The sequence below is a fragment of the Eumetopias jubatus genome, unplaced genomic scaffold (genome assembly GCF_037043125.1).
Source record: "Eumetopias jubatus isolate StellerSeaLion01/CBP00866 unplaced genomic scaffold, mEumJub1_p1.0 scaffold_2, whole genome shotgun sequence".
In the NCBI taxonomy this organism is placed as follows: Eukaryota; Metazoa; Chordata; class Mammalia; order Carnivora; family Otariidae; genus Eumetopias; species Eumetopias jubatus.
Window position 1 is genome coordinate 22,560,014 of NW_028274808.1, and position 22,822 is coordinate 22,582,835.

General features: G+C 36.2%; 1 protein-coding gene across 1 annotated transcript in view; it reads left to right on the top strand.

The window, feature by feature from the left end:
• MSR1 (macrophage scavenger receptor 1) overlaps positions 1-22,822 on the top strand; it is an 86,804-nt gene that overhangs the window by 27,722 nt on the left and 36,260 nt on the right. Inside the window, exons 6-7 of the mRNA XM_028099800.2 lie at positions 8,175-8,255; positions 14,319-14,408. Coding sequence (XP_027955601.1) covers positions 8,175-8,255; positions 14,319-14,408 — 171 coding nt within the window. The remainder of the gene's footprint in view (positions 1-8,174; positions 8,256-14,318; positions 14,409-22,822) is intronic.

Consider the following 22,822-nt stretch of genomic DNA (forward strand, 5'->3'; position numbering starts at 1 on the left):
GAAAATAATGTATTAAAATATACTGTTATGTGCAGAGATTTGGTGTTTGAAATCCTATGGTGCAAAATAGTTTTTGAGCATATGTTTACTACAGATGTCCGGAGAAAGTAATTTTGAGATATTATCAAGACACAGTAAGGTAACAGTATCTTGGTGTTCTTTAATTGAAAGTGATAAAAAAATGCCTTTAAGATCTAATGAGTCATTGTTCAAAATATGCTATCTTAATGAAGAGGAATACAAGTTTTCTATAAGGCACCAAATTCTCTGCCTGTCCACAAATCAAGCTTGTTAATTCTGTTTTTCGAAACTTCCAGAGTCTTTTTTATTTCTTACCTGACTGTATTATTAATTAGAAAGATCTTTGAACTCTGTAAAATAACAATAAGTTTGTCAATTTCTGCTTTGGTTGCTATTGGTAAACCATAGTAAATTGAATCTTACTGATTTTTAAATTAATATACACATCATATACATTTTTACTCTAGATTTTATTTACATTTTAAATATTTTCTCATATTTTACTTTGTTTTAGGCTTCTCTTACATAAAGAACCCTTTTTTTTAAAAGATTTTATTTCTAAGTAATCTCTATACCCAACATGGGGCTCAAACTCACAACCCTGAAATCAAGCGTTTCAGGCTCTACCGACTGAGCCAGCCAGGCGCTCCAAGAACACTTTTTAAAAAATGTTCAATCTAACCATTTCTTTTCACTGTACTTATTTCTACCATCTTATTTTGTGCTGTTTTTGTCCAGTTCTGTGTTTCATTTGCTTTCCTTTCTTGTCGACTTTTGGATTGATTGAGATTTTTCTCATTGAATTTTTCTTTCCACCAAAAAAATTTTGGAAACTTTCTAATCTATTTCTGTTTGGTTCGTGGTTGTCCTTAAACTTTATCTTGACGAAGTCTAACATTGATCGATATCTTCACCTTGATCCTAAATATACAGGGAACTTAAAAAACTTTGTCTGATGGCCCCTTTCCCTGATTTTCTGTTTTCGAGTATACTTTATTTCTATTTTACATAGTTTAAGAAAAACCAAGAATTTAGTCAGTATTATTTTTCTTACATTATATGGACAATATTAAAATTTGTACATGAGTTTGCCAATTTTCCCTTCTTCTAAATGTGCCTCAGACATCACTTGTGCGATCATTTTCCTTCTTCCTAAAGTATATCTTTTGGAGGTTCATTTAGTGAAAGTCTAAAAGGTGAGACCTTTTGATTTCATCTTCTCAATTTTGTCCTTGATCTTTAAAATTGTTCTACTGCATACATATTTCTTTGGTTGACACCTATTCTGGTTATTTCAATCCATATTTTGAGGATATTTCCTTGGCTTTTGGCTTTGCTTGCTGTTTTAAAAATGACTGCCAATCTGCCTGTCATCCTTCTTGTCTTCATTACCAGCAATTTCACTAGTTGTGTTTTTATATTGATAATTTATTCATTTTGCATTTGCTTTTACTTCTCATATTTGTGGATTTAAATCCAACATAAATTCAGGAAAGTTATCAGCTTCAGTCTCTGAATACTGCTTCTTCACAACCCTCCCTATCCTTTCTTCTGTAATTCTAGTTAAATTCATGTTAGATCCTCTTATTCTAGCCTCCATGTCTGTTAAATGCTGATTTATAATTTTAATATTTTTATTGTATTAGTAATAAATAGAAATCCGTAAGATTTTTATTACATATCACTAGTTTAGGAAAAAAAACACTTTGTCTAATATCCAAGTGTTTACAAGAAAAAAAATGTAAAGCAAGTCACAGAAAACTATATATAGTACAATTTTGTTTCTAATGCTCACAATTTAGCAAAAACAAATAATGTGGATTTATAGATGCTTACATATGTAATAAGAATGGTGGCTTATAAAGTGCAGGAAAGCAGGTGAGAAACACAAAATTCAGGCTAATGTTTTAACTCTGAAAAGGAAGAAGATAAATGAGATCAGGGAGCACCTAAATAGAGACCTATTTCTTGATTTGTGACGTTGCAGGGTTATTCTCTGTTTTATTGTGCTTTATAGCTTACTTATGTGGAATGCATTGCATGCACTCTTTAATTATTACATTAATACAGATGACAAAGAAAAATTTGAATTAATCATCATTTCCCCTAACAATTAGACAGGTTCACTTTGGATTTCAAATAAGTATCCAAAATTTTATAAATCCAAAACCAAACCCTTGATTCTTGAGCATCCTACCCCATCTATGCCCCACTCTATGGCTTCCCCAGCCTTATCAGCCGTATCATCCAACTAGTTACCCACTCCAAGATCTCAGAAGCTCTTTGATGTCTTTCTGTCACTTCCTACATCTGATCCATTTATAAGTCCTGTTAATTCTTCTCACACACAATATTTCAAATAAAACCACTTCTCACTATCTCCTCTGCTACTACGCTAATTCAAGTGACTATACTTGTCTGATGCGCTACATCAACTTCTCTGTTCCTCCTGATTCAACTTCTAATTCATTCTATATTATGGAGAGCAAAAAAGTGGTATTAAAAAAAGTTAGTAGATGTTTTAGCTCTCATGCTTAAGCCCCTTCGATATTCTTCCCATTGATTTGGAATAAATCTAAATTCCTACTTGGTCTGGAACTCTTCTATGTATCTGCCCTCATTTTCCCATTTCCCCTTTGGCACTCCCTCTGTCTAGCTTGGAAATCTGGAAAAGTGAAAATGCTACCTAAAAGTATAAGTAACGAAGGAGGAAATGTTAGTTTCACTTCTTGCTGTCTGTAATGTGCACTACACTCCCGCTCTCTTGAAACATTCTTCTCTTAGAGCTCCACTCCTTCTTCAAAAACACCTTTTTGGAGGTTAGTTTTTCCTCCCCCATCCCTCTGTGTCATCATTTGCTTTAACTTCCTAACAGTACTTGCCACTTGATGAAATTTTCCATATACACATTGGCTTATTTGTTTAGCATACATCTTCTCTAATAGCATGTGAGTTCAGTGAGGTTGAGTTTCACCTCTCTTGTCAGTCTCCCCCTACCCAACACCTGTTAAAGGGCCTGCTCTACAGTGGGTGAGCAAATATATATGTATTGAATAAATAAGTGAAACTAGCACTTTCTTCTTATTGAGTCACACTTTGTAATGACAGTGTCATTTTTCCAGATTTCCAACATAGCAATTTTAATTGTTTTTATTTTCTTCTGAGACTGCTATTAGTTCTTAGGTTCTATATTCTCTATCCCCTTGTTGATTCTTTATATTCTTGTGTAAACTTTTCTTACCACCACTCTACCAGACTATTGAAATAGTCTCCCAAATATTTCCTTCCTCATTTCTTTTTTTCAGACTATAATCCTATCTACATTCTTGTTAAAATGCAGTCTTCCTGAAGAGAAACCCTAAATTATGAGCCTATCACTTCCTCATTATACATTTCTCTCTGTGGCACTCAGGGTCTTCTATAATGTGTCTTTTAACCACTTTTGAATATCTGATTCCCTCCCTTTTCCCTTTTTGATACCAAGTACTTCAAGTGATTTAACCGTGATTCTAACACCCAGTAGTTTTTATATCCTGCCTCATGCCTTTGCTTTCACTTGAAATATCTTATCTTCTATTTCTATCTGAAAATATCGTATCTCTCATTCAATGTCCATCTGATATGTGAAGCCTTCTCTAGTTCCATCAGAGTAATACTCTTCCTGACATCTGTATCTTGCTTAATATTAGACATTAGTTATTATTTCATCAGAGAAATCTTCACATGATAATCATCTCGAAAAGTACCTTACATTGTCTTCTAGAGCAGTGTTGCCTCTTCTTGGAAACAATACATTCCTTAAAATTAGGGACTGTTTTTTATATTCTCTACCAAATCTAGGCATAAAAGAAATTTTTAACAGGTACTTATGAAACTATAACCCAAGAAAAACAAATTGTACAAATTAATGAGTGCCCTATCATTTGTTGGTTGTAGGATTAGCCATCTTTGTGCCCCCCCTTTTGATATTAACAGTTGCTAAGTAATCATGAAGATAAAAGAGACAAGAAAATTTAACACATTTTCAAGTAATTATAGTCATTAGAGTCTAAAGGACTAAATGGAATTTCATCACTGCAATAGTGGAGTAGTTTGGTAGGGGGTGAGACATAGCATGATTTAGAGAAACAAAGTCGGTAAACATTTCAGGAGAGGAGTTAAGAGAAATAAAGTACAATATGGCTCAGTGGTGAGAAAAGCTAATGTGATGTTTATTTGAAAAGAAATTTTAAGCAAATTTTCTTTCCAGGATCTAAAAGCATATTTATATTCAAACATAAACATATTCATGTCAAGGAAGAAGAATAAACAATTGATAGAATATAAATCTGGAGATTTGTGCAACCAATTATCATGATTTAAAAAATAAAAAAAATTGTTGTCTTTAACCACTGTGTAGTGGAAAAATTCATCCCAGGAATAATAGAAAAACAGATACCAGAAATGAAGTCAGTTAAGTTTAGAATAGGATAGCCTAGAATGTCAGGAAAGAAGTAGTCTAGTTCTGGTTTTACCCAACTAGCTTTAAGATCTTGGATAGTTTACTCTCTCTGACCCCTCTATATGTATGTTTGACTAAGAAATCTTTAAGGCCTCTTCCAGATTAAAGATAGATCTAAGTCAATGAGCATGAAAACTGAAAGAAAAAAAGAGGCAGGTTTAAGCAGCAATAGATTTTTGTAGATTTTTATGATGACAAGGAATGATTGAGAATGAAGTAGAAAATGTGTGATCATAATGAATAGGACACAGAGAACCGTAGCTCTGGAAATTTAGGCAGACATTATTAGTTCTTTGGTATCATCTGAGGATTTTAAATGATGGGATATGCCTGGGTTTGCTTTTCTAGTAAACTGTGTAATTTTGATCTCCGATATTTATGGTTACTGAGTATTCTAAATCAGTTCTTTTTTGTGGTGATGTAGAGATCTTAGTTTTCCTTTTAAAAAAAAATCACAGGAAGGGAGCTAAGTAGTGGATTTTGTATGTATGTTTTATAGAGGGAATTGTGAATGGCAAATTACTGCTGCAGCATTTATGAATTATCCCTGTAACTTTGCAGTTAGAAGGTATTAAATTTGAAGAAAAATAGTGTGAATTCTTATGGCTTCTAGTAATTCAGAGCAAAGAGGGTGACTGCAAAGACACCAAGTCTCCTGACTTTTAAGTTCTTCATTCTTTCTTCCACAACATGGCAGAACAGATATCTATATTTCTATATATAGTTAATAGAGGTACTATTTTTTTTAAAGCTGGAACTGAAGGAAAGATGAGGGTGAAATAGAATACATTCAGACCAGATAAAAATCTCTAGACTAGTCCAAGTGCAGGATGATAAGGTGTGAGCTACAGCAGGGATGGAGAGGAGACCACTTTTGGAAGGTAGCATGATAGCGTGATTTTGACTGTATTCTCAAAAGTTCTACACACAAAGCTAAGAGAAAACTGGTGTATGATCTGTGTACTTCTCTCTCCCAAAATATGTAAAAGATACTAAAAATATTTATTGAGATACTTCCATGTTTTCTAAGCAGTAGAAGAAATATAACAATGTATAAAAATGAAACATAATAAGTGAGATTAATGTTACAGGAACAATAAAATAAGGATAAAAATGTAACAGCCAACACACCTAGTTAGAATTCTTCAAGGCATGCCTGGTTTTCTTACTCTGGGATTCAGAAACCTAGTGTCAGTATTTTATATAAAAAACTTTGACTCAGAATTATATAAAATAACCCATGTATTAGTTATGATTGAATTAATTCTCCAACAATAGAGCTTTATGCAGTTACTCTACAGAGTTACCTGCAAAATAATTGAAAGGGAAGTGTTTATAAAAGAGTTCCATCTCTTACTGGCTGAATAAATGGTGAAAACTCTTAACCACAGAGGCTAAGAGCCAAGATCCAGTCTGTCAGTGACTTGTTTCCTATCTCATACATTCTACTTTTTTTTGGAATGTCTGTGTCTTGCTTTAGAGCTCTAATTACTAAATCAAAGTCTTTCCTTGTCCACTTTTTTTTCAAAACACCACGCTTGAGTAGTGTGGATTTGCTTCCTTTCAATTTGCTCAGCAAAATTCGGGCTGCAAATTGAGTCTTTCTGTCCTGCTTGCCCTTAACTTTGTCACTACGTAGAGATGAATCAACTGCAGCCATGTTCATGGTTGTGGAGGTGTAACTCCTCACTGGTGTAGAACTGTGACATTTCTCGGGCAACATCTAAATATATGTCTCCAACATAAAGCTATAGCTTAGGGGAATTTGTGTGTGATTATGTTTAAAAAAATGTAGTCCAGCAAAACAAAAAATACACAGAAAAGAAATGTTAATGGTTAGTCTCTTAAGATGATTGAATTATGAATTATAGTTTTCTAGGCTTTTGTATTTCCAGTAATAAGTAGAGTTGCTTTTGTAATGAAAGTATAATAAGATATTACTGCCCCATGTTGCATATGAAGAGAAAGGGGCAAAGTGCCATTGAGAAGAACAATGATATCTTGAAAGTTGAGTAACCAGGGAAGAAAGGTTCTAAAATCCAAGTTGGACCTTGAAAAATGGAACAGATCAGAAAAATGGAGAGAAGCAGGGACAAGATTTCAAAAGAAATAAGGAACATGAACAGAATATACTTTTTCATGAGATAATCTTCATTCATGTGGTCCTCTCTTCATATTCTTCAGGTATTTTATTCTCGTACCTGATTAAAATGTGTAAGCAAGTGCTCTCCAACCAGTGATGCTAAATATAGTTGTGTGTCATCCTTGGACTGTGCATTTGGCTAAACCACAGCGATTGAAAATGCCTCTTTTAAAACATTGCTATTTATTATTCTGTAGTATATCCAAGTTTGTTTCTTCCTTTTAGAGTTGAAAAGGAAATTGCAAAGTGTTCTGCTTGAAGTGAAGGGATTAATACTTGTCCTATGCGGTCTGCGTAGAAGATAGACTACTAGCAGGGTTACCTTTAAGTTCCAAAGTGCCATCATTCTCAAGAGGTGATCACTAGATAACCATTTTGCTGGGCACAGAAAATTCAAGTGACTAAATCAGTATTGATTAAATTCAGTACTCAGGGGACACTTGGGAAATTGTGAGGCCGGGTAGTCAAAATTTTCCCTGCAACCTCTCCCAACTGATTTTATCATCTCTATATCTATTTAGGGATTCTACTTAATATAATTACTTAATACAACTCTAGTTGAACAGTGCAGGGTTTGGGGTGCTGACCCCTTGTGCCCTTGAAAATGAGTATGTAACTTCTGAATCCCCCAACACTTTACTAATAGCCTACTGTTGACCAGAAGCCTTAACAATAACAGTCAATTAACATGTATTTTGTATGTTATATGTCTTAATATACTGTATTCTAGAAAAAAAGAAATGTTATTAAGAACATCATAAGCAAGAGAAAATACATTTGCAGTACTGTACTGTATTTGTCGAAAAATATCTGTATATGAGAGGACCCAACATCCAAACCCATTATGTTGTTCAAGGGTCAACCATATTTTATTTGAAAAGTATTCTTTTACTCATTTTCACCTTCCTACCTTTCCCCAAGTCTTTCCCTCTTACCCAGATTCTTTCATCTCATTCTCTCCATTGTTCAAATTACCTTTCAAATCCTGCTCTCAACGGCTTTTCAACCATTGCTACTCCTGCTGATCTGCATCTCTCTAACAAACGTCTGAGTTTGTCATTTTCAACAACATGGTTTTTGGTTGTCTACTATGTGTGAATCACACATGATTTTTACATCCTTCCACATTTTCCACACAGCATTTAAATCAATACAGTGAAATCTGCCTAGTATGTACACAATACTAAGTTGGGTTTATGGCATCATTGACTCCAAGTCTTTTCTCTGCTCCTGGGTTCTAAGAACCTAAAAAAGTGCTAGGCACACATAAATATGTAATACATGATTAGGTTATCTATTCTAGTGCTATCTCAGCCTTGTCAGTGTAGGGCACTGCGCTCCTCCATAGTCGGGCACGCCTCCATTCAGGAAGGTCAGTCTTACTCGTTCTATGTTACTACACAACAAATAGAAGACTGGCTTTACTTATAGAACTGTCTTGAAACATGGCATATTCATTTTACCTATGTTTTAAACCTGTAATTGGTAATTGTCACTTATTTTTTAAAGGTCCTCCTGGACCCCCTGGTGAAAAAGGAGATAGAGGTCCTGCTGGAGAACGTGGTCCACAAGGCATTCCAGGTGCAGTAGGTATGGTAATAGTACTACTTCATCATATCCTTCAGGACCTGATAATATACATCCATATATGTGTGTAGGGGGAATTGCTATTTGAGGTGTCTCCCGTGGGGTGCACACATGTGTGTATCTGGACATGTGTGTGCTAAGGGGGAATATTAAGTGTTTTCCGAAAGCCTAAGCACTATAATGTACCAAATGTAACTGACTTTCGCTTTTTGAAGAAAGTTAAATGCTTTAGCCAGAGCCACCACATGGGGGTTTTCACATTGTCTGGGGAGTGCTATCTGTGTTACTGATCGCACACAGTATATGGTAGCCCTAGCTTTAGGTCACAAGAGAAGGAGAATATGAAAATCATCTTCACATTGAATATATTTGCATGTGTGTGTGTTTCAAAGGAAATTGGATCACATTCCTTATATAGTCCTTAACTGGGATATATCTGTTTAAACCCATGAAATCTAGGGGCGCCTGGGTGGCTCAGTCAGTTAAGCGTCTGCCTTCGGCTCAGGTCATGATCCCAGGGTCCTGGGATCGAGCCCCGCATCAGGCTCCCTGCTCGGTGGAGAGCCTGCTCCCCCCTCTCCCTCTGTCTGCCGCTCTGCCTTCTTGTGCTCTCTCTCTATCTCTGTTAAATAAATAAATAAAAATCTTAAAAAAAATATGAAACCTAAATGTAAATATTGACTAGAATACGGATGACTTTTACTTTTACTGTCAGCTACTCTCTTTATCTTACTTAGAGCAAAATTGGCTTAAATTATTCTCCTCAGTTGATGTTGCAATCTTGAAAGCAATATTTTGAGAGAAGATCATAGAAGACAGAAAAGGAGAAAGAGCATGAACTTTCCTTGCTCTCACAAAAATAGGGGAGACAATAGCAACAGCATGATTGTCATGTTATTCTTGGCTAGAAATCAAATACCCGCATGCTCTTTGAAAGTGGGGAGTATACCGCATGGCTTAATTATAACCGGAATGGTTTGCGCTGCCAGAATCATGTCTAAATACCATGTACTTCATCCTGTTATTCTGTCTTTTGGTTATATAAAATGTTCTTCTTTCTGATCAATATATTGACTAGCCCCCAGGTTACATCAGAAAAATAGTATTTAAAAATGAAAGATGTGAATTTGACACCTCTCTGACCTTAACAACATTATGCTTAAAAAGCCAGTACATAGTTCACATTAAAAAGATTTTAAAATTATTTTATTATATATGATATGTATGTACGTGTGTGTGTATACATATGTATATCAGGTGGGTTATTGGTATGCCTTTGAAAATATTGCCAGGTAAGATTCTTTATTCAGAAAAGTCTTTCTGCTTGCCTAGCACTCAGGAGATCCTCACAATCGTGTACTCATGTCATAGCAAGGGAAGTAACCAGTATGCTGTCAGCTGTCAGAGCTAATACTGTCAGGGGTCTGTCAGCACCTCCGTAACAAACTGCAATTGTCAAAGCTTTCTAACTCAACCATGTAAGTTCAGTCTGGGCTACAACTTGCTGTACAAAGCTTCATCTTGGGAGCATCTTTTGCAACTGCTTCTGAACTATGGATGTGTGAAATAGAAAGATGGATTTAAAAGTTCCAGCTTTTGTTAATACCCTAAACAGATCCCATTGCAAAGCTGCTTTGATTCTTTCCATGAGAGTTTAGTCTGTTGCTGTTGGGACTGCTCATTTACACAAATAGGCATTATGCAGTTTCTCATATAAAAGAGTTAGATTTTGTTGTTGGGGAATAAATTGACTATTTTAGATTATGAAGTTGCCATTTGGTTTAGGGCACTGCAGCAGAAGTATTCAGGTTACCAGGCATCTCTCCTCATGGATTCTTCCCTACTTAATTGCTGCATTCTGTTTTGTTCTCTGCCAGATTGCCTGATTGCCCAATAGAAGTACTGGAATAAGGAAGTAAAAAGTGTATGATGGGCAGTTGTATTTCTACTTCCTGATTACAGCGAGTTCATTCAAATCCTACCTATACTTCCAGTTGAGCTCATTAAACTCAGTTTGACCAACTCAAAGTCCCCTAGATTCACAACCATGATATGTAAACCTGAGAAACTTAAAGGATTATTCTAGTAGCCCTAAATGATCAGTGCATTAAATATACTACAGGTACTGGGCTGGACATTCTGTTAAAATTTGCTTTATCTCAAAATAACATAATAGAAATTCATTTCACAGTGGCAGCTCCTTAGAAGCATGCCAGGGAGAATGACCTAGTGCTTTTTACTCAACACCATGTTTACCGAGCCCCTTTCCTGTGCCTGATGCCCTACAAGGCCTTGTGGATCCCATACTCAGAAGGAGAGAATTTCTGCTTTCACAAAACTCTCAGTATGATAAGTAATTCTGTAAGTGCTGAATGTTATGGTCAAGGATTCCTGATCTCATCTGAGGTCCTTTGGGGGCCACTTTCTGGGCTATTGCCCCAGGATAGCCATTGCTGGGCTGTTTCTGCCCACTGGGATCAATACCAGGGTAGCCTGACCTGTAGACCTGGGAAGAGACCTCAAGAGGGAACCAAGGGCTCCTTTGGCTGCAAAATTTTGATCATCATCCAGTGCTGTTTACTTTTCTTAGTTGGCTTGAATTTTCCACCATAGGAATCATGCTTCTGGAGGAGAAAATAAAGTCCATCCTCACCGTGGTTATCAAAGGACAAGAACTGTATTTCATTAATCTTTATATCTACCCATGCCTCACCCCTTCTCCCAGTCTATGTCCCAGAAAGACCTCTCACCCAGCCTTCAACAAGGATCACACTCCCTAAATATACAAATGAGTAAGGAGCATTGCTGGCTGCAGACTCTTGCTCTGAGTGTCGAAAGCAGGTTTCTTCAGGAGGTAACTAACACATTGTGCCAAGGAATCCAAAAATGCCTGCAAACTGTGTACATATCATTAAATAAAATTAATTTTAGCGGACTTGACAAAAAGCTGGTGAAAATAATGATGGTATCATGAAGAAGAAGGAGAAGGAGAATAATTAGAGGGGGAGGAAGAAAAGAAGACGAACAAATCACTTACTGTGTGGCAGGCACTTTTCCAAGTGTTTTACACTTACTACTAACTCTCTTAACCATCACAGCAAACTTACGATTAGGGATAAACAATGCCCCAATTTTAGAGAAGCACAGGGGAGTTAAATGACTTGCCCAAGATCAACCAGTAGCTGGTAAGTGGCAGAGCAAGTCTTTGAACCCAGAGGGCATGATTTCAGAGTCCCTGCTCTTCCCCAGTCTGCTGGACCACAGAAAGAAGCTTGAATAGAGAGCTGCAAACCCAGGATATGTGACTAATTATCAGACCAGCTTCCTATAAATGGTTGAATCTCTCTGGTCTTCTGTTCCTGCCTCTACAAAATGACAGATGATGTGTCAGGTCCCTCAAAACACTAACTTCTATGACTGAGATTCTGTGTACTTAGATTGCCTCTGGGTTAGCAGCAGGTGTCAGGCCCTTTCCGCTTGCCACAGGTTATTGTAGAACATTAGCTAATTGTCACTGGAAAGGTTCAGAGAATCTGATGTCGTGGAATAAAGTTCAGTCATGGTACTTACATTTAGGGGTCATATTTTCAGACATCATTAAACAGGTCATATAACTCCAAAGGCCATACAGAGCCTGCCTAAACATCTCCCATAATAGATGTCTAGAGATAACGTGATTTCTATGAAAGTATCACATCTACTTCTATTTATTTATAGATTCATTTGTTTGCCCACTGACAATGTGACAGAATTCGTAGTTGAACAGCTGTATCCTGAGTATCACTGTAATGTGCTCAGGAAGCCATCTTTGGAGGGGTTCTTCATATCCCCCCTCTCTAAAGCAAGGCATCCTCTATTGCATTTCTCCCTTTATTCTAAAATTATAATCTCCAAAATTACCTTCTTTCTTTATTTGTTCACCTCCTTGCTATATGTCTCCACACTGGGAGATCTGTTTAGATAAGAACCTTTGTAATTCCAGGAACAGACGGACTGGCATATGTGTGCTCAGTGTATTTTTGTTGAATTAATGGAGCAAATGGTAAAAATGGGAGTCACCAGTGAGAGAGTCTCTATAAAGAGTTGGGAATGTTCTAAGAGTAAAAAAAAAAAGAGAGAATTTAGAGTCAGTATTTTTGTATGTAAATTTGAGTGGCAGATCTTAATAACTGTGAATACAGAGGTCTGACTGTCTTGCTTGGATGAGGAAGAAAGATGTAAGTATTAATCAATCAGCCTGTCTTGGGAAGTGATGTTAGTTCTTTTTTAGGCTGTATGCTACGAAGTCCAGCTAATAGATACTACAAGGTGGAGTGTATGAGTATGTCTGTGTGTGTGTGTGTATGTGTGTGTGTATGTTGAATATATGAATCTATGGATGATATATGGATATATTGTTATACATATGTAGATATATACATTTGTATTTTTAATACATATGGTATATGAATTTATATATATATACAAAGTAATATATATTGAGTAAATTCAATTGAGACAGCCTAACTTTACGAATATTTCTAAACATAATTTATCATTTTATTGTTCTAGATCTCTGCTTAATATCTGTTGGAATCAAAGTTTAGACTCAGTTGAATAATATTTCTTAACAATTTAAAATACACTTAACATTTCTTGAGACAAGTTAGCCCAATTTTAGGTGTCTGTATGAATATACCTCAAGAAAAGATTTTTTTTCTTTTTTTAAGATTTTTATTTATTTATTGAGAGAGAGAATGATAGAGAGCATGAGAGGGAAGAGGGTCAGAGGGAGAAGCAGACTCCCTGCCGAGCAGGGAGCCCGACGCGGGAGTCCATCCCAGGACTCCAGGATCATGACCTGAGCCAAAGGCAGTCGTTTAACCAACTGAGCCACCCAGGCGCCCCAAGATTTTTTTTTTTTACTCAATATGTGTAAGTCCTGCCTCCTGGAACTTATAAAGTAATGAAAATATATTAAAAGATTGATATTAGAAAAAGTTGTATAATTTTTAAATTTTTCATAATGTGCTTCCCAAGGAGTTAACTGAAAATTGAATTAATGGGATCTCTGTGAACTGATATTAAAATCTAAAATGAAATTTTTACAATAGTTTATTTCAAACTGCTAGAGCTCCAGGATGAAATATTTTATTCTACAGGAAAATAATACTTTTATATGCAGTTTTCATGGTCACCACAGTAATTGGGGGAGGGGGAGAAAGGCTGTTTTCATTTGAGAACATAAAACCTGGGTTTGTATATTTATATAATATGTACCCATAAATGAATCTTCATATACTACACACACACACACACACACACACACACATAGGGTTACATTATTGTTTGGGATTATAATAGAATATGTAAAATCAAGTGCACAAAAGAAAGATTAATATATTCCAGCATTAGGACCCCAATTTTAAAATACATATATATAATATATACAAATATAGTTTTTAAAATATATATTTTTTTATATATTTCTCATTGCTTGAGTTGTGCTTTCTTGGGAACAAATCTTAAGAATTCAGTTTCTACCTTGTACATTTCAAAGTTACCATTTCAGCTACAGCAAAATCCTGCCATTTGAAGATTCCCAATTGGACTGCATAAGCCTTCCGGTCAAAACTCCAAGATTTTTTTTCTCATGTATTCTTTTTTTTTTTAAGGTTTTATTTATTTATTTGAGAGAGAGAGTGAGAGAGAAAGAGCACATGAGAGGGGGGAGGGTCAGAGCGAGAAGCGGGCTGCAGGACTTGATCCCGGGACTCCAGGATCATGACCTGAGACAAAGGCAGTCACTTAACCAACTGAGCCACCCAGGCGCCCATTTCTCATGAATTCTTATTTGTAATAGCAGTATGTTATTTATTGATATCTACCTTGTACTAAGTGCGCTAATATTTTTACCAATTGCTTGTATTATTTATCAATGTCACACATGAAATTTTGGGAAAGAATATTATCCTTTCATTTGGAGATTTGCCTATTGCATATTCAAAACTAAATTGTTTCATTATACCACAAATCTATATGAAAAATGAATTATTACTGCTGTGTTTTTCTTCATTAACCATGTAGGTTCTCCAGGTCTTAAAGGTGATAGGGGAGCCATTGGCTTTTCTGGACCTCGAGGATTCCCAGGGCCACCGGGGAAGACCGGGAGGACAGGTATTGTGATGATGTATATTTTCTTTGTATACCAAAAGCAATGGCCATCCTAGTATGAATAGTAGACTCACATGAAGTTTATTTTGTGGTCTGAAACATGTTGAAACTAATTTCTCTCTATCTGAGGAAAGTTTCTATGCCCCAAAGGAAAATAGTCTATAAGGAAAAAAAAAAAAAGACGACAGGATTTATAAACTCTACCTAACCATAAATCACATGAAGAATGGTGTCTATGTTAGAACAAAGAGAATGGAAAGACTAACAAAGAAAAACAAACAAGCAAAGTATAAATACCCTTTTAACCAAAACTGACCAAACCTTGGAAAGTTATAGTTAGCAATCTACGGATAGGTCAGAAATCCTATTCTGTGCAAGATAAACTGACTGCTGTTATATATTAGTTCTTAATAAACTACATTGTTCAGGTTCTTTAAAATTTATATACATGATGACATTTTTTTCTACTCCTTAGAAAAAGGCCGTAGCTTAAGCTTGAATTGTGAAATTTACGCAGAAGTTTTACAAAGAGGCGGGCTTATTGTTTCCTAATTTCAAAGTAAAGGATGACTAAGAGAATAGGATCCTTATCATTGAGATGTTTTTTAAAAATAGATTTTGTTTTTTACAGTAGTTTTAGGTTTATAGAAAAATTGCACAGAAAATACAGAGTTCTCATAAACCCCTGTCCAGTTTCCCTATTGTTAACATCTTGCATGTTAACATTATTAACATGGTGTATTTGTAATAACTGATGAACCAATATAGATACATTATTAGTAATTTAAGTCCACAGTTTATACTAGAGTTCACATTAGGTTTTATACATTCTGTGGATTTTGACAGTTGTATAATGACATGTACCCACCACTGGAGTATCATACAGAGTAGTTTCACTTCTCTAAAGATCCCCTGTAGTCTACCTACTCATCACCACCATATTCCTTCTCCACTCAGCGCAACCACTAATCTTTTGACATTCTCTGTAGTTTTGCCTTTTCCATACAGTTGAAATCATACAGTATGTAGTCATTTCAGACTGGCTTATTCCATTGAGCAGTATGCATTTAAGCTTCTCCATATCTTTTTTGTGGGCAGATAGCTCATTTATTTCTAATGCTCAGCATATTCTAATGAACGGGTGTACCACAGTTGGTTTATCCACTAACCTATTTGAAGGACATCTTGGTCCTTCCCAGTTTTGGCAGTCTTGAATAAAGCTGCTGACATGAGCTGACCTAGAAGTTTGATTGCTGGATCTCATGATTGCTGTGTTTAATTTTGTAAGAAACGACCAGACTGTCTTCCAAAGTGCCTGTGTCATTTTGCATTCCCACCAGCAGTGAATGAGAGTTGCTATTGTTCTACATCCTCACTGGCTTTTGGTGTTGTCAGCATTTTGGATTTTAGCAATTTTAATAGGTGTGTTGAGTTATTTTTGATAGTATCAGTGTTTATGGACTGTGTCAATGGCAATTGGTCTTGCAGAAAAATCAGCTAGCCACAAATAAGCAAGATACAATCAGACCCAATTACCTGAACTGAATGGTATATTTATATACCAACCATCTCTAAAACTGTCTAGCTTTAATCAGGCTTTTTTGGCAAAAAGGGAAGAAGCGTTCATTTGTTAATTTGTTTGAAATTATCCACATCCTTCAGGAATTGCTGAATTTCCTAAATGGGCAATTTGTGTGCAATAGATAAATATATTTAAAAACCCTGAATTTGACAAAATTGCAAAGCTACTTATAGTTTCTAAGATAATTCAAAATAATTCCATGAAGTGAGAAAACATATTTTATCTGCATTCTAAGTTTAAAGCTAAAATGGCATATTCATCTACTATCTCTCTCAAATAGGTCTCTCACAAAATCATGGTAAGATTTTGTCCAGGGCACTTTCTGGTACAATCTATTTGTAACTTTCTATTTACATTAAATCATAAGAGGTAACTTCATAAATGAATATCACTATGCACTCTAAATAAATCAGAGTTACTAGTTTGTCTTTCTGGAAAGTACATAAGAAGTGGAAACATGGCAAAAAAAATTTAAGAATGTTAAGAAGGCCTCACTCTTTCTCACAACCATCTGTCTGTTATATATAGCCTTCCTATGTGGTCACTGACAATGTTAAGAATAACCCACAGAGGGGATGTGTAACTGTAGCACAACTTAGCTGATTTAATGAAAAATAATTTCACTTTGTTTTGAGCGTCTGTGTTTTCTCACACTGTGCTTGGAGCTGAGGATACAAGATGAGCCAGCTCTCCACCCTGGAGTTTTCTCCCAGAAATTTCTCACAATGACCTCTCTTCTAAACTTTAATCAACAAGATCATTCTGTAACATTTATGTGCACTATCTAACCTTACGTGGTTCATTTGGGAAGGGTAAACAGTTGTCAAGTGGTTTGACTTTGAATTTCATGTTGGCAAATAATTCTTCCATGTCTGTTATTTACACTCTTGGGAAATACAGGGATAGCAGAGTATGGTTGGTACTTGACAGAAATAGCATTGTATATCCTACCTCCCCACCCATTTATCCTCTCTGTGCCTCAGTTTCCTTATCTAAAAAACAGGGCTATTAAGAGGACCCATATTTTAGAATTTTTGCAGAATTCAAATAAATAGATGTCTTAAAGTGCTTCAAATAGTTCTGTCACAAAGCAAGCTCTATATTTATGTTAGTAGCTACTGCCTACACAAGCTGTAGGATTTTTTTCTACTATCAGATTCCTACAGTTCAACACATGCCTTCCAGTCAAAGTATTTGAGAGAGCATTCATTGATTCAGTCACCAATCCAGCACAATTTTATGAGGGTTCACTGGGTGCCCTAGATAAATATAGCACAGCCCTTAAGGAGCAGGGACAGAAAAATGGAGAAGCAATTAGCTGTAATGCAACGTGGTAAGTAATAAACATTCATGAATTAGGACAAAATACTATGGGAGCAGAAAGTAGAGAGTGATGAATTCTTACAGAGGAAGTCATGTTAGTGCTGGCCTAAAAGATGCATACTAGGCAGTGTGCCTGAAATTACTATAACATCATATGTCAACTACACTTCAATTAAAAAAAAAAAAAGGTATAATTTCTTTAGGTCTGAGGTTCTCAAACGTGGCCAGGCATTAGAATCACCTGTAGGAGGGGCATTGGGGCACCTCAGTTGGTTAAGCATCTGCCTTCAGCTCAGGTCATGATTCCAGGGTCCTGGGATGAAGCCCCTATCATGCTCCCTGCTCAGCGGGGGATCTGCTTCTCCCTCTGCCCCTCCCCGCACTCATGCTCATGCTCACTCTCTCTCTCTCAAATAAATAAATAAAAAGTTTTTAAAAAAGAATCACCTGTAGGGCCTATTAAAACAGTATACTGTACTCTACCCCCAGAGTTTCTGATTCAGTAGTTTGGGGTCTGCGCTCCCTTGAAAATTTTTAGTCCTCCTAAGTCTCCAGGTGATCGAGGTGATGCTGTTCCAGGGACCACATTTTGAGAACCAAATCTTCAGGTAAAAAAAAAAGGAGTGGAGAAAGAGAACTCTGCAAAAAATAAATGCCAGGGCAGAGGCAGGATTTCCTTTGACAAAAGATATCCTTAGGATACCACTGCCTTATTTAAAAACTCAAATTTGGTAGAAATGTGAGCATCAGTGCCTGGTATTACTTTAGTTACACTGTACATTAAAACAATGAATAATAGAGTCTCTCCTCCAAAGGAGTCCAATGAAGGTAGTAAAATTAAAAATAAAATCCAATAATCCTCATATTCTAACTAACGACATAGCCTAGACTATCGGGATAATATTGAAAGCATTGAAAGATTTCAAAGCAAAAAGTTTTAAGAAAGATCACCCTATTTTCTCTTCTGCTCTCCTTTTCTTCCCCACCCTGTGCCCTTCCTTCCACATATAATACCTACTTACTATGTATACGAGGTGCAGTGCCAGCACCAGGAAATGAGAGGTACATAAGACACAGTCAGCAACGGTCCTTAAGAGAAGGGGACAATTTATGGTGTCTTGATCTATAGGGTAGAGCAGTTATAATCTGACATATTTACTTCAAAAAGTTTAGAAGTATCTAAAACTATAGGCCATTTGTGGTTCATTTATTTATTTGACAAATACTGAACATTTTCTCTGTGTCCTTCATGGAAATATTCGTAGATCGGTGAATATATGGGTTTGGAGTTCAGGGGAGAGGCCAGAGATGGAAAGACAAAGTTGTAGCTATGATTATATAAATGTGTATTGGAATCATTGATTTTTTTATTATGTTATGTTAATCACCATATATTACATCATTAGTTTTTGACGTAGTGTTCCCTGATTCATTGTTTTAGTATAACACCCAGTGCTCCATGCAGAACATGCCCTCTTTAATACCCATCACCAGGCTAACCCACCCTCCCACCGCCCCTCAGAACCCTCAGTTTGTTTCTCAGAGTCCATAGTCTCTCATGGTTCGTCTCCCCCTCCAATTTCCCCCACTTCATTCTTCCCCAACTGCTATCTTCTTTTTTTTTTTTAACATATAATGTATTATTTGCTTCAGAGATACAGATCTGTGATTCAACAGTCTTGCACACTTCACAGCGCTCACCAGAGCACATACCCTCCCCAATGTCTATCACCCAGCCACCCCATCCCTCCCACCCCCCAACACTCCAGCAACCCTCAGTTTGTTTCCTGAGATTAAGAATTAATCATATCAGTGAGGTCATATGATACATGTCTTTCTCTGATTGACTTATTTCGCTCAGCATAACACCCTCCAGTTCTATCCACGTCGTTGCAAATGGCAAGATTTCATTCTTTTTGATGGCTGCATAATATTCCATTGTGTGTGTGTGTGTGTGTATATATATATATATATATATATATATATATATATACCACTTCTTCTTTATCCATTCATCTGTCGATGGACATCTTGGCTCTTTCCACAGTTTGGCTATTGTGGACGTTGCTGATATAAACATCAGGGTGCACGTACCCCTTCGGATCACTACATTTGCATCTTTGGAGTAAATACCCAGTAGTGCAATTGCTGGATCATATGGTAGCTCTATTTTCAACTTTTTGAAGAACTTCCATACTGTTTTCCAGAGTGGCTGCACCAGCTTGCATTCCCATCAACAGCGTAGGAGGGTTCCCCTTTCTCCACATCAAGTCTGGAATCATTGATTTTAATACTATTTCATGAGTAGACAGAAGAAAAGCGGCCCAGGATGAAGCCTTAAGTAGTGAAGGTACAGGCTGAGCAGGAAGAACAATGCAGTGGACTGAACAAAAGTAGCCAGAGCGAGGAAGAAAATCTGGGGAAGGAGTGATGAAAAAGTCAAAGGCGAGAGGGAGTTTTAAAAGGTGGTCAAGGAAGATGAACTCTACAGAAAGCTCTTTGCATTGCTGCTGTAAGGACGTTGCCTTATTGAGAGAGGTTTCAGTGGGGTGAGTGGAAACCAGATCAGGGATGCTCAGAGATGAACTGCGGGTGAGGATCAGGCAAGGAGGAGAAGCCAGTTCTTGAGCGATCTGACTCTCAGAGAAGAAAGAAGTCAGTTGTTTGTTGCGTTTTCTCATTTGATTTTTTTTTCTTTGAAAGAGATTTAAATACTATTTAAATGCTGATGATAAGATAAAGGAATGGTTGAAGAGACAGAGGAAAGAGGGTAAGGTTAGTGAGAAGGTTGAAGGTGGAGACTTCAGGAAATAAGAAACAGCTGTAGGCTTAGGATGGAGGATGATCACATCTAAATTGAAATCGCTGAACTCGTGATTCCAGGGTCATGGGCACCTTGCTCATTGGGGTGCCTGTTTCTCCCTCAGCCCGCTGCTCCCCCTGCATGTGCTCAGTCTCTCTCAGATAGATAGATAGATAGATAGATAGATAGATAGATAGATAAATAAATAAATAAATAAATAAATTTTTAGAGCTCAGGTCATGATCCCAGGGTCCTAGGATCGAACCCCACATTGGGCTCCTTGCTCAGCCTAGGGTCTGCTTCTCCCTCTCCCACTCCCCCTGCTCATGTTCCCTCTCTCTCTGTCTCTCTCTCTCTGTCTCTCTCTCTCTCTCTCTCTCTGTCAAATAAATAAATAAATAAATCTAAAAAAAAAGAAATAGCTAAACAGCTGGGCTAATTATGACAGGTCTGTAAAAATAACTAACCTAGCGTCTAGCTAATAGAAGGGGCACTAAAAACATTTGAAATCATAATGATGTTATTGAAAATATCTCCCCTTATATTTAGTTAGAATGTCAATTTATTACATACTATTTCTTATTTTTCAATGGCTTTCAGAAATACAATTCCTTATTTTTGATTGAAGAGTGTCATTTATAAAGGAGATTAACTCCAGGTTTTGACAAAGCCCTTGGGCTCCATTTTTAGCAAAAGGTACCATTCTAAAGGAAGAATATACCCCTGTTCTCTAGCAAGGATGTTTTTGATGTGTTCACCTGTGAGAAAAAATTTCCAAGTGTCCTCTTTGAGGAGATCTCTGAGTCAGGCTAAAGTGACATAAGACATTTGTATTTTTTGATAAGAAGATTTTATTATTTTTTAAAAAGTGGTATAAAATAAAAAGGCAAAATTAAAAAAAACCTGAGTTTTTTTTTTATTTATCATAGGAACCTAGAGCTATCAGGATTTAAGTGAGTCATTTGCTCAGTGCCCTGGCTAGAGCAAGCATTTCTATTCTTAAACTCTCCAAAACCAGTTGTGGTATAAAAAGACTCCCAAGAATAATGTACAGCCTCTTCCTTTTTACTAAATAATGCTAAAATGATCAAATTGATTTATTACATTATCTTTTTGTAAAGAATTGGAACTTATCATTATTACATCCTTTTAAATCCCCCCTCTCCCAATTTTTGTTTAATATCTTAGACTTTTCCTCTTGGGAATCTGAAACTTAGGTACTGTATCTCATAAAAGTATATCATCCAAAAAATAGGAAAGGTTTTGAGTACTTTTATAAATTAATGATTTTTTGCCAATTTCACATTACCTGAAATGACTAAATCACAATTAAAAAGTGAATATAATGATGTACAGTGTACTCATATATGCAAAATGATTAGAGGCATTCTCTGTCATACACGGATAAGGAATGGTTGGCATTTCACGAAATCTTCACAATAAAATTTTAATTGGAAACAACTTATGCTTTTTAAGTGCTCAATCTCAGTTCTCATGTTATCAGTGTAATTTTATATTTTTAAATTTGATAAATTGAGGATCAAAAAATCTTTAAATGGTAAATAAGAACAAATGTTCAAGAACAAAGACAGATGAAGACAAAGTAAAGTAAATTAGGGAAAGAAAGAAAAAAACAAAATCCAAATAAAATTTAAAACTTTAAAATCAAAAATAATTGTACCATAAAAAGTGAACAGAGATGACAAAGTCCTCTCTCATTCACTGAGAATAAAATGACAGAGAGACCATTCTAGCTAAGCTTTAGAAGATGTCAAAACATAAGAGCTACCATCTCTTCTATTCATCTCTTTATGGGCAAGATGCTTTATAAACATTGTTGCTAATTTTTAAGGTAACTGTGCAATGGAAGGTGTTATTTTTTCATTTGATAGAAAAATAAGTTTTTAGTTCAGAAAGGTTTGAAAACTTGTTTTGAGCCACATACCTGGTAAGTAGCAGAGCAAAATAATTCAAATAGAGATTTCTAAAATTGCTGTTAGTATGCTATTACAAAGCCATGGATTTGAAACTATATCCTCTGAGCTCTTGGATGAAGAGACAGAGGGTCTTGATTTTGTTGGGGGAAGTCAAGAACAATAACAAAGATTCTGACTTAAGAGAGTACTAAGATCAGCCCTACATTTAGGCCAAGAAAGGTGATTACTTGCAAGGTAAATATTTGAGGAATGTTGGAAGAAGAATCAATAAACAAGAATAGCCTCATTCTCAGGAGATGACATGGTTACCATTAAAATCTTTTTGTTGGTACTAAGAGGTGATCTTCTGAATATACCTTCGAAAGTGGAGCTGTGCGTGAATAGTCATCAAAGGTCTTAACAATGTTTCCAGTACCTATTTGAAGTCCTGACCCTCAAATCAAAGGATAGCATTTGTTCCATACTCTTCTGTACATGGGTGAGGTTTCTCAAAGCCAAAGGAAGTAGCCTATAGGCTTGGATGCCCTTGAGACCTTCCAACCTTCCCCCAGGATGAGGTCATCAGGATCTTAGCATTCTCAGAAATTCATTCATAGCCCATCTTTGGGATTCTGCCCTCTAAAGAAATGGAAAACCAGATAAAGTGTAATGGGAAATACAGAATCATGGTTTCAGATGAGATGATACGACACGAAACTTCCTGGAGGAGGGAGAAAAGCAAAGTCAAAGAAGAGGAAAAAAGATAAATAAGCACAAAAAGTGCTGTACCTCA